This window comes from Phoca vitulina, unplaced genomic scaffold (genome assembly GCF_004348235.1).
Source record: "Phoca vitulina isolate PV1807 unplaced genomic scaffold, GSC_HSeal_1.0 scaffold53, whole genome shotgun sequence".
Classification (NCBI taxonomy): Eukaryota; Metazoa; Chordata; class Mammalia; order Carnivora; family Phocidae; genus Phoca; species Phoca vitulina.
The window spans coordinates 384,686-398,103 of record NW_022589756.1 but is presented as its reverse complement, the minus strand read 5'-3'; the positions used below and the strand labels follow the sequence as shown (position 1 = coordinate 398,103).

General features: G+C 38.0%; 1 protein-coding gene across 2 annotated transcripts in view; it reads left to right on the top strand.

The window, feature by feature from the left end:
* The first annotated feature begins 8,578 nt into the window (after positions 1–8,578).
* The window catches only part of SLC18A1 (solute carrier family 18 member A1), a 29,673-nt gene continuing 24,833 nt past the window's right edge, over positions 8,579–13,418 (top strand). For both annotated transcript variants that reach the window (XM_032389228.1, XM_032389227.1), the window contains exons 1-4: positions 8,579–8,702; positions 9,371–9,734; positions 10,353–10,411; positions 13,231–13,314. In XM_032389228.1, the coding sequence (XP_032245119.1) occupies positions 8,579–8,702; positions 9,371–9,734; positions 10,353–10,411; positions 13,231–13,314 (631 nt within the window). The remainder of the gene's footprint in view (positions 8,703–9,370; positions 9,735–10,352; positions 10,412–13,230; positions 13,315–13,418) is intronic.

Below are 13,418 nucleotides of genomic sequence, written 5' to 3'. Positions count from 1 at the left end.
TATATCCTCAAGAGCACTGGGGATCAGGAGATGTTGGTTGGAAACGGCAGAGTGCTGAATTTCCCTAATCTCCAGTCTACTTATTCATTTATTATCCAGTTTGTCTCCAGGGTCTCTACAATACAATTATTCTATGAAATTCCAGCTTATTTTGAGTTTGGTTTTAAACCACCTCATTTCCCTTGATCTGAAATGAGCTCTTTCCTCACTTTACCAGGCATAGCAATTCCGTGCTTTTTGGACATAAAAACCCCTTACAGGGTCTACAATGCCATATAAATCGTAGCCATAAGTAACATCTTCCTGGCCTTCTTTTCAGAAGCCTGTGACAGGAACCAAACCCCTCTACTCTGAGGCTGGAACACTGACATATACACCTGATATAAGAGGAAGTCTGAACTGATTGTTCAATATTTCAACAGCAAGAAAAACAGGAAACAATGAGAAACAAAAGCACCCTCTAGGTCTGAGCTACAGGACCATCTGCTCTGGCAGGCCATGTCAGTCACAGGCAAAGGTAAGTATAATTAGGTTATGCATGTTATTTGGTCTGGAGAAAAATCTATCTGTCTGATGATGCTGTATGCCAACCACTTTAACTGGAGTGATAACAGAACCACTATCAAAGAGCCTCAAACTTCCATTTCAGTCCCAAATTTCTCTCAATAAGCTGCTCTGGCTAGAAATCACTAGTTTATATCAAGGACTCAGAGTTCACTAGTCCAAAAACATATAGACTGAGCTATTACTTTTTACTGGTGACTCTTTATTTTTACATTTTCCACTATAATTTAGATAATAAATAATCTTCCATAATTTGGCATTTAGCATAACCACTAATATAATTTTAGTGTATTTATCCTATTTATATGGAGTTTTCATAGGCATATAATTACAATATACATAAAGTCGTAAACATTTTTTAGTTGTAGTCAAATATACATAAAATTTATTATCTTAAAATTTTTTAGGTATACCGTTCAGTAGTATTAAGTATATTCACATTGTTGTGCAACCAACCAATCTCCAGTTTTTCATTTTGCAAAACTGAAACTCTATTAGTTTAGTCTGTTAGTTAAGCAATTCTTCATTTCCTTCTCTCCCCCCAGGCCCTGGAAACCACCATTCTACTTTCTGTTTCTATGAATTTCACTGCTCTAGATACCTCCTATAAGTGGAATCACACAGTATTTGTATTTTTGTGATTGGCTTATTTTACTTAGCATAATGTCCTCAAGATTCATCTTCAAGATTAGCATGCGTCAGAATTGCCTTCTTTTTTTTTAAAAAAAGATTATTTATTTGGGGGGGGCGGGCAGAGGGAGAGGGAGAAAAAGTCTCAAGCAGACTCTGCCCTGGAAAGTCTCAAGCAGACTCATCACGAAGGGCAGAACCTGACACGGGGCTCAATCTCCCCACCGGCTGGAGATCTTGATCCGAGATGAAACCAAGACTCAACCAACTGCACCACCCAGGTGCCCCAGAATTGCCTTCCTTTTAAAGGAAGCACTCTATGGGTATACCCCACTTTTAATAGCCCACTGTATGGATATACCACATTTTGTTTATCCATTCATACATCAATGAATATTTGGGGCGACCTCTACCTTTTGGCAATTATACATAATTCTGCCATGAATATACATAAAGTGCTATGTCCTACCTTTCTTTCCCATTATAATAACTATGTATATGCCTAGATAAATTTTTTCCAGGTTGATATGTAGTCTTCATAATAATCTTTTCTTCTCTGTTTTAACAACAACATGATAGTTCTTAAGCCCATGTACTTACACTTTTTTTTATAGTTGGATATTTGATGTTTGATATTTTCAATTTTCCTAAATGCTATGATAAAAATCTTGTACTTATCATATTCCCCACATATTTTAGCTTATTTTCTTAGAATAGATTCCTAAGAAGTGAAGTTACTAGGTCAAAAGGTATGAACATTTTATGACTTAAAAGACAAAAGATAGAAACCCAAATTGCTTTCTAAAAGAATTGTAGGGCACCTGGGTGGCTCAGTTGGTTAAGCGTCTGCCTTTGGCTCAGGTCATGATCCCAGGGTCCTGGGATCGAGCCCTGCATCAGGCTCCCTACTCAGCGGGAAGCCTGCTTCTCCCTCTCCCACTCCCCGTTCTGTGTCTCTCTCTGTCACATAAATAAAATCTTTAAAAAATTTTTTAAAAATAAAAATAAAAGAATTGTATCTGTTTGCATAGCTACTAATAGCGTATTAATAGTACATAAATTTGCTTTCATTATATACATATCAGCTTCATTTTTTTTACATTAAGAAATTAAACAAGAGGATGAAAAAACTGATAAATGAATTCAGTAAAGTTGAGGATACAAAATCAATGTACAGAAATCCATTGCATTTCTATATGCTAATAATGAAGCAGCAGAAAGAGAAATTAAGAAAACAATTCCATTTACAATTGCACCAAAAATAATAATATGTCTAGGAATAAACTTACAAAAATGTGAAAGACTTTTATTTTGAAAACTATAAAATACTGATGAAAGAAATTGAAGACAACACAAAAAAATGGAAAGCCATTCCATGCTCATGGATTGGAAAAACAAATATTGTTGAAATGTCTATACTACACAAAGCAATCTACACATTTAATGCAATCCCTATCAAAATACCAACAACATTTTTCACAGTACTAGAACAAACAATCCTAAAATTTGTATGAAACCACAAAAGATCCCGAATAGCCAAAGTAACCTTGAAACAGAAAAGCAAAACTGGAAGTATCACAATTCCAGACTTCCAAGTTATATTACAAAGCTGTAGTAATCAAAACAATATGGTACTGGCACAAAAGTAAACACATAGATCAAAAGATCAGAGAGCCCAGAAATAAGCCCACAATTATATGGTCAATTAATCTCTGACAAAGGAGGCAAGAATATGAAATGAGAAAAAGATAGTCTTGTCAACAAATGGTGATGGGAAAACTGGACAGCTACATGTAAAAGAAAGAAACTGGACCACGTTCTTATACCATACACAAAAATAAACTCAAAATGCGTTAAGGATGTAAATGTGAGACCTGAAACCATCCTAAAAGAGAGCCCAGACAGTAAATTCTCTGGCATTGTTCATAGCAACATCCTGCTAGATATGTCTCTTGAGGCAAGGGAAACAAAAGCAAAAATACACTGTTGGGATTACATCAAAATAAAAAGCTTCTGCACAGTAAAAGAAAACAACCAATAAGACTACATACTGAATGAGAGAAGACAACATACTGAATGAGAGAAGATAATTGCAAATGACATATCCAATAGAGGACCAATATTCAAACTACAGAAAGAACTTATACAAAAACCAAATAATTCAATTAAAAAATGGACAGAAGACATGAACAGACATTTTTCCAAAGAAGACATCAGGTATGGCCAACAGACATATAAAAAGATGCTCAACATCATTGATTATCAGGGAAATGCAAATCAAAACCACAAAGATATCACCTTACACCTGTCAGAATGGCTAAAATCAAAAACTCAAGAAACAACAAGTATGGGTGTGGATGTAGAGAAAAATGAACTTTTGTGCACTGTTGGAGGGAATGCAAACTGGTGCAGCCTCTGTGGAAAACAGTATGGAGTTTCCTCAAAAAGTTAAAAATAGAACTACCCTACTATTCAGTAATTGCACTACTGGGTATTTACCCAAAGAATATGAAAACACTAATTTAAAAGGATATATACATCCCTATGTTTATTGCAGCATTATTTACAATAGCCAAACCATGGAAGCAGCCCAAGTGTCCACTGACAGATGAACAGATAAAGAAAATGTGGCATATATATACAATAGAATTGAATATTATTCAGTCATGAAAAATGAAATCTTGCCATTTGCAACAATATGGATGGATCTAAAAAGTATAATGCTAAGAGAAATACACCAGTTGGAGAAAGACAAATGCCATATGATTTTACTCATATGTGGAATTTAAGAAGCAAAACAAATGAACAAAGGGAAAGAAAGAGACAAAGAAATAGACTCTTTTTTTTTTTTTTTTAAGATTTTATTTATTTATTTGACAGAGAGATAGACAGAAGAGCACAAGCAGAGGGAGTGGCAGAGGGAGAGGGAGAAGCAGGCTCTGCACTGAGCAGGGAACCCGATGCGGGACTCGATCCCAGGACCCTGAGATCATGACCTGAGCCGAAGGCAGATGCTTAACCATCTGAGCCACCCAGGCACCCCAGAGAAATAGACTCTTAACTACAGAGAACAAACGGATGGCTACCAAAGGGGAGATGGGTAAGGAAATGGGTGAAATTGATGAAGGGGATTAAGAGTATACTTACCTTTTTTTTTTTTTACACTTATTTATTTGAGAGAGTGAGCAAGTGAGAGAGAGAAAGAGAGAACACTAGCAGGGGGAAAGGCAGAGGGAGAGGAAGAAGCAGACTCCCCACTGAGCAGGGAGCCTGATGCCGGCCTTGATCCCAGGACCCTGGGATTATGACCTAAGCTGAAGGCAGACACTTAATGGACTGAGCCACCCAGGCACCCAAGAGTATACTTATCTTGATGAACACTGAGTAATATATGAAACTGTTGAATCACTATACTGTACACCTGAAACTGTATGTTATCTACACTGGAATTAAAATTTTAAAAATTAAACAGGAGGAAGATAAAAACTCATTCCTACTTAATAGACAACACTCTGATTATTAACAGTGATGAGCATTTGTGAGAACACCCCAGGCTTAGCTAGCCTGTGAGTATAATTATATATATGTATTAGAAACATACCTTACATAGTGGGTGCTCAATAAATTATAGCTATTATTACTGTTGCCACTATTTCTATTAATGCATAAAGTATGATTATTTTTAGCCTGTACCTGCTCTCTCAGGCCCTCAGCTCCCATAAACCATGGCTTTCCAGTTATGTGAGGCATCCCCAGTTTGGTGGTATCTCAGAACAGTTTTTTCTTCACTGTGGAGGTGCTCCACCCAAGCCCTCTGCTGCTGGTGTTCACTCTTAATCATAGCTTTGCTTTGCTGGTAGCTTTCCTAAGCCCTCAGGGTTCCAGAACTGCACTTAGGGTGGATAGCACGGTGGCAGAAGTGTCACGTGGGCTTCACATAGGACACCACATTATGCCTAGAGTCTTGTAAATGTCTTTATTAATATGGCTCCTCCATCTTTTGGCCACAACCACCTCTCTTCATAAAGGCTCAGGCCACAGGGACAGTATGCGATGCTCCCTACAGTAGGCAGAACAATGGCCCCAGAGATGTCCACATTCAAATCCCAGAACCTGTGAATATGTTACCTTACATGGTAAAGAGCCTTTGTGGATGTGATTAAGTTCAGGATTTTGAGATGGAGGAGATTATTTTGGATCATCCGGATGGGCTTAATGCAATTACATGAATTCTTATAAGTAAAGGGAGTAGATAGGAAGCTAAGAATTAGGGAGATAGAGAGTGTGTGTGTGTGTGTGTGTGTTAAATGAGTTAGTGCTTTGCTGCTGACTTGAAGGTGGAAGGGAGCTGCATTAAGCCAAGAAACACAGGCTGCTTCTAGAAGCTAAAAAAGGCAAGGAAACAGATTATTTCCTAGAACCTCTAGAAGAATTGCAGTTCTGCAAACACCTTGATTTTTAGCTCAATACAACCTATTTTGGAGTTCTGACCTCCAAATCTCTAAGATAATAAATTTGTGTTGTTTTAAGCCATTAAATTTAAGCCATTAAAGCCAGCAGCAACAGGGAACTCATATGCTCCCTTAATGTCCTTGCCTCTTCCCCTTATTTCTCTTTCCAGGTTTCCTTTAAAACTCTTTCCTTCTTTTCTGACCCTAAATTGAAAGTCCCCAAGTTATTTAAAACAGTTAGGAGGGACCATAAATTGGAAACCTCTGCTGCTGCTCTTGTTTTTATGTTCTTTGCCCCACTGATGACTCTTAATGTCAGAAAAATACAGATCTCTAGCCGTACTCCAAGACCCCGCAATGAGCCACACTCTCTCCTGTAGCCATTAATTCAGTCATCCATACAAGAAGTACTTATAGGAGGCCACTATATGCCAGGCAATCAGCTAGCATTGAGATGCAAATATCACAGCACAGTCTATGCCTTAGAGAGGAAATAGAGGTTGGATTTTTATGATTTGAGAACAACATGCATATATTTTTTTTATTTTTTGTTTTGGTCTGGTGGATGTTCTAAGATTTGTTTCTTTCCGGAAAGCAATTGGGGTACATGGAGTCTCTTTCACTAAGTAACAAGGGACAGGAACTGTACTTTGGCTTCATTCTATCTGCCAATTTATATTCAGACCTAGGCAAGAGTTAATGAATTCAGTGATAGATAAGCACAGATGAAAAACAGCACAGCCCAGTCTATCTTTGCTTAGGATAATTTCCCCCTCTCTTTATCCTCTCCAGTCCTGCTTTCCTGCCTCTGACGCAGGGAACTAAGGCTCTGAATGAAACCTGTTGGAAGTTCCAATTAAATCTTTGTGGACAAAGGGCACACATGACATCCTCAGATAACAGGTGGCAATAAATCCATCAGAACATCCACTCAGAGAACAGAGTCCCTTCTGAACTGCTAACAGCTGCCAATACCTCACTGAGTACCTCACATAAGATGGGCTCTAAGGTAAGATGTTTCTTTCCCTGGACACAATTTAATCCTTCCTTATAATTTGTCTCTCAACAGAGAATTTTGACTCTAAGGTAAAGTTTACTACTGACTGGTTGGCAAATTCTTGGTTTGGTTTTGTTTGGTTTGGCTGTGTTTTTTCAATCTGTCTTTACAGTACTTATTCCATTTTACATCTTCAGTTTTCTATCCCCCTTTTTTTTTTTAGTCTCTTTTTTTTTCCTTATGTATCTTAGGTAAATTTGTATTTAGAAACACCTTATTTACATAGAGAAATGAAAGATCTTAAATGATTGCATGCATTTTCTGGTTAAAACTTATCTGGGAATTTGGTTCAGTGTGGACCTCTTGGTCACTTAGAACTATAGTATGGATGATGTTCTTCTCCCAGCTCTGGTCTTAGAATAGAACAGAGTAGCTCAGTGCTTGGGATACTCCCAACATTTAAGACTCACTATTGAACTCCAGTGATAATCATTTAAAATTATTTACTTCTTGTAAAGTATGTTAATTATGAAAGTAGTTAATTAAAAAAATATTTAGAAATTACAGAAAAGTAAAAAAAATAATTTAAATCAGTGATTGTAATAGCTGACACTTGAGTGTGTATCTTTCTAATCTTTTAAAATAGACACATAATTTTTTATATAATTGAGGTCAAGCTGCAAATACAGTTTAATATCCTTTTTAACTTAACATTATATTGGGTATTTCTAAGTCATTGAAATTATTTGAAAAAATGATATTTAAGAGCTGTTTATATTCCACCATTAAAATATTTGATTTTTTCACTAATATAAATAATTCAGCAATTAGTAATTTTAAACATAAATCTTTGGCCACACTTCTGATCTTTTCCTTAAGATATGTTCTTAGAAGTAGAGTTACTGAATAAAAGGTTACATAAATTTTAGAGCCTGATGCATTTCATGACAGCAATATATATTAAAACGTGTATGATTGGTATTGTTGATATCACAACAGAAGCCATACACACACACAAAAAAATTCTTCCCTGAAATTGCTATTACCTGAAGTTTAACAAAATACTGTGACTTAATGCTGACTAATGACATGAAATCCTAAGTAGAGAACTAATTATGACAGTATTTTATTTATACACAGTAACACACCTTACTGGGCAGGGATTTATAGCTCAAACAACATAGAAGTGCTTCAAGTACCACAGAACAAGGGAAGATGGTGGACTATAATCCTGCAAGTTAAAAAGCTTGGAGTTTCAGTCCAGTTTGATACTAATTGTATGAAACAGATCTCCTAGCCTCCTGAGTCTTCACACTTATCTGTGAACTGACAGTGTTGGTCTAGGTCAGTGTTTCTCTGTGGGCAGCACAAGTAACACTTGTAGCACATGACATATTTGGGGGTAGTACAGACCATAAGCTATAATTTTGGATTGGTGCATACACATGAACCATAATTTGTTTTGTATGGCACATTTATTTTTTTAAAAAACAATAGTATTTTGGTTTTTAAAAAGAGTGGATTTAGAGGAAAAGATTGAACAAGTAATAATACAAGTAGGCCTCAGATATTGACATAAACCATTGAAGTGATAGGCATTTGAGACACACAGCTAAGTGAACAGAGCTAGAATCTGCTTAATGTGCTAGGTAGAATTCCAGATATAAAAAGCTGGTAAGCAATGCTTTCTTAGAAGGCAATCTGAGAACCAGGTAGAATTATTGAGATGTATAGGAAGTGAGCAGAGACACAGGCAAGGAAATGGTTCAAATACCATCCTAGTATTTGCAACGACTTGCACTTTTCATTTTAATAGTGAGTTTCACTTGTCTGGGCAGAATTTCTCCCCTCTTCTATAAAGGCTGCAGAAGACCTATAGCTGTAACGGGACCTTTCATAAGAAACTGGAGAGGACGCTCCCAGCCCAGCCATCACCATGCCCAGGGTGTTTTTGGACACTCCTCAGCGGTTGCTCAAGGAGGGGAGAGAGTCACGGAAGCTGGTACTGGTGGTGGTGTTTGTTGCTCTGCTTCTGGACAACATGCTGCTTACTGTAGTGGGTATGTTCGGGTGTCTTTAGGCTGGGGGTTAGTTTGCTCTGGGCCCCAGCAGGTAGCATACACCTGCTAAAGTTCAGCAGTGAGTGGACTTGAAAATTTTTCTTTTTATGCTTAGAAAACACAAAATAGAAAATGAGGTTCAGAAGTGTTATGTAACTTGCCTTAGGTGCCAAGTCGGGGTTCAGCCTGTGTCCAACTGACCCCAGAGCTGGAGCTTCTTGCACTATACTTCCCTGCCCCTACCATTTTCATGCTCTGCCATCCCTATATGAGAGCTGAAACAATAAGACAGAGCCTACATTCTTCGACCTCAGCTGTGAAAGTAAGCATCTGGTAACTTGAAATCTTCCCCACTCTCTGCATGCATGTCCAAGAAAAATTGTGAAAACTCCATGGGCGTTGATTTTGTGATTACAACTAAATGTTAGCAAGTAGGTGATTGGCCAATACAGAATTCAGGAGTAATGAGGACCAACTCTATGTGGGTTGGAATTTAGGTACTTAATCTAATAGGATAATTTGGGCAGGTACAGTCTTTTAGTAGGCTTCAAATCATGTCACTTAGACACCTTCCTCAACATGAATATAAAGCTCATAGTAATGCCCCTGAACCAGTTAGTGTTAAAAAGTGTGCTTAGCTCTCATCACTTGTCCTTCTTGATTTTCAGTGCCCATTATACCCAACTTCCTATATGCCACAGAGTTCAAAGAAATCAACGCTCCTCTATACCTTGGCCTCACCACAATTTCTCAGCATGTCCTTACTTCTCCTGCCTTTTCCACCATCTTCTCCTTCTTTGATAACAACACCATGGCTATTGAAGAAAGTGCACCCAGTGGCACAGCATGGACAGATGACAATGCTGGCACCATTCCCCCTCCAGTCACTGGAGCCATCCCAGCACAACAAAACAACTGCTTGCAAGGCACAGAGTTTCTGGAGGAAGAGAACTTGAGGGTTGGGGTTCTGTTTGCTTCAAAGGCTTTGATGCAACTTCTGGTCAACCCTTTTGTGGGACCTCTCACCAACAGGTATCTCAATGGGTGCAGTTCTCTACATAGTACTCACTGGCTCAGGAGTAAGAGGGTGATAGGCTGAGGTATCATAAAGGTAGTTAGAAGGGAAAAAGTAGGAAAACTCCCTTGTCAGTCTCCAGGCAATCAACTGTTTGGAAAGCTGGTTACCCAAAGGATAACATGATATTGATGAAATGCCATAGGTTTCAAATTTTCTTAGTGATGTAATGACTATTGAACACCAAAAAAAGAACCAGTGATCAGAAGTATACTGCTGATGTTATTTCGGTGCCTTGGAACATGGCTCCAAGGCAGAGCTACTGCAGTCTAGAGCACTGGCTTATTAGCAGTGTTTGGGATTATCCTGATGTTTCAAAGGGATACACACTCTGACTAGGCCATCCTTTCTGGAAAAGAGGATTTTGGCCCTGGTCTACGGGTAAATTTGCATGTTTGTTCATTTACTTGTACACATCAATATGGCATATCCTATCTGTACACTTGCATTCAGAGACATGCTTTTCCACGTACTCAAATAACTGCATTTCTGTTCCCAATTACATGAAAAAATATGGTCCAAGTATATAGATGCCTATTGAGACTGTATCTTTTTTCTTTGTAATTCTCTTTTAGAATTGGATATCACATCCCCATGTTTGCTGGCTTTGTTATCCTGTTTGTCTCCACAGTTAGTAAGTAATTTGCTTCCTCTTTTATTTTTTTCACTGATTACCTTTGATTTTATCACATGCGCTACAATGCAGAGAGTAGGGTCAAGTTAGCTAATTAGGCATCTGACTAAATGGCCTATGACACTGATTGAAATCCTTTGCAGTTTTAGATATGGGCATTAGAGCAGTAGTGGCAAATCAGTCTAGTTGGAATTTGTATATTCTGCTATAGAAGAACAGATACTTTAGCTTCCTTCAGCTGGGGAAAATTGTTAACATTTGTTTTGATAGATATGCTGTTGTGTGTGTGTATCAGTAGTCCCTTGAATGAGGTTAGTCCAAATATCCCATCTTTGGGAAGAGGTTGTATTATTTGATACACAAAGGTAAAAAGCCACCAGCAAAGAATCTAAACTGAACAATAGTAACTAGATAATACCAAAAAGTCTACTGCCTTCAAGTAAGGACATTAAAGGTTATAGCTTAGAGAAATAAATTTGCTAAAAAAAAACAAGAAAGAGAAAGACAGTCTATCCAGTATCAGATAAATGTTCTAATAAAATAGAGATGGAATAAGAGCAGTAAGTAAACAAATTATGTCTGGAAATTGACCCTGAGAATTAAAATAAGAAGGAATGATGGGGGGTGGGGTGGGGTGGGAGGTTAATTGAAGGAGAGGGCAGCTTCTGGAGCCATTGTTGGCTCCCTGATGCTTCTGCTGACTCTGCTCCCAATAACATATCTCCAACCTCCTGTTTTTCTTTTCAACTTTTTATTGCTTTTCTGCTTTTTCTATTGCTCCTCCTCAAGTTTTCTTCCCTATCAGCATATAGCTTGGCTCTTATCAACCAATGCTTAACAGGAATTTGTTGCAGTCAAGGCTGGAAGGTTGCAAAGAGCAGAAGCTTGATGTGTAAAGTTCTGAGAACTGGAGCTTACTTGTGAAAATTCTAGCGAAATCAAAGAAAATGAGGAAATTCAAGTTAGAAATGTTTATTGAACTTCTAAAATCTCAGCCTATGCCAAATAATAAATTAAAAACTAATAGGATTCTCTGTTTCACCAAATGAGACTCATGATTTTCTCTAAAAAACTTTATGGAGCGCACATATTATGTCTTGATGGCAAAAGTCACTGGGGGAAGATAAAGAATGAAATGACATGGTTCCAGCCTAGGAGTTTATGATACATGCCTGGGGAGATGTAACAAACACCCTGCAAAATAGGATAATGCTAGAGTATCGCAAACTCTAGCATAAGGGCCTTGCTTGATTCTCTGCAATTAAATAATAATTATTGTTTCCATGCCATAACCAGTGTTGCTGTACTGAATTGGCCTAATTCTAGCAAATGTTTGGTCTTTAGGGAATCTTATGGGGCATCTTTTTAGGGTTTTTTAAATACTAAAAAGAGGTTGCTGATGCCCTTTACCACCATTAAGGGCCCCTAGCTGAGACCCATGCTTAATGTAATTAGGAGCGAAATGGTAACCCACGTTAGGGGGTAAAGTGAGAAAGAAATTGTTTTGGTTTTCCTAAATAGGATGACCAACTATCCTTTGGGATTCAGGGTCCTCCCAGAATGTAAAGTCCTTGGCAAACTGAGACAAGTTGGTCACTCCATTCGCAAAGGATAGGAATGGGGCGCCTGGGTGGCTCAGTCAGTTAAGCATCTGCCTTCAGCTCAGGTCATGATCCCAGGGTCCTGGGATTGAGTCCTGTGTTGGGCTCCCTGCTCATCCGGGAGCCTGCTTCTCCCTCTGCCTGCCGCTCCCCCTGCTTGTGCTCTCTCTCTGTGTCAAATAAATAAATAAATAAAATCTTTTTTTAAAAACTTAAAAAAAAAAAGGACATAAGAATAGCTAACCTTGAACAGATTAGGAATCAGAAGGCCTAGGAGAAGGCATTGGAAACTCAGCAAAGAGAGACCAAGCACATGCATGTTTGGGAGACAGTGTGATCACATCAGGAAATAATGGAAAAAGATTGTAAGACATCAAACAACCAAATATATCTGTAATGAAAGGGCAAAGGGATTCAAATTCTGCTGATTCAGATACTTTGGGAGGAATCTTTCTTTTAATGGCATTGTCTTGAAATGGAGGTGAGACATGTCTGGAATTACCAAGCTTACCACCAACACCCTGTAATTTGGTTTTTGATAACATATTCCTGTTTGGTACTCAGTTTTGTGTATGCTAGTCTTGAGTAGATGGAACCTCTTAAAGGGCATGAACTGGATGTTCTCTTTATTTCACATTTCTAGAATAGTTGTATGTTTGATATTACTTAATACACATTCACTGATTTGATTTTGGTTAAAATATTTTCCAGCATAAGGTAAGAGGAAATAATATCTGATTGGATCACAAGATACTATTTTCTACCCAATACCTATGGTCCTTCAATTACACATAGCTTTTATTCCCTCACTGTAGATGACCCAGTGGAGCCCAACAATGGCAAAAGTTAAATCTGGGTGTTGAATATGAAGGATTGAGAAGTAGGATCTAATGGCATTATACTTTTTGGACAGCCATGATTCCAGTGGACAGGATATTGAGCTTTGGGCCAGAAATATGAAAATGCAGGCTTCTATCCACTGTGTGGTGAATTGGTTTGTGTTTCTGTGGTTTCTCAGCTTCATGTCAATTAAAATGCAATCCTGATTAAGGTGTGGGAGATTAGAAAGACAACTCCAAAAATAGGGGGCAATGATCATCCTTTATTAAAACATATACATAGTGGCTCATATCTACAATATCATGGGCACATTTTCTGGTGGTGAGGGAACAAAGACAATTTGTTAACTGGAACATTCTTGCTATTCTCTATACACAGTGTTTGCTTTTTCTGGTACCTATACCCTACTGTTTGTGGCCCGAACCCTTCAAGGCATTGGATCTTCATTTTCATCTGTTGCAGGTAATGCTGACATCTTACACACACACACACACACACACACACGCATACACACACATACATCTCTTACCATCTCTTACTACCCTCAGACCCTATAAGATTTATAT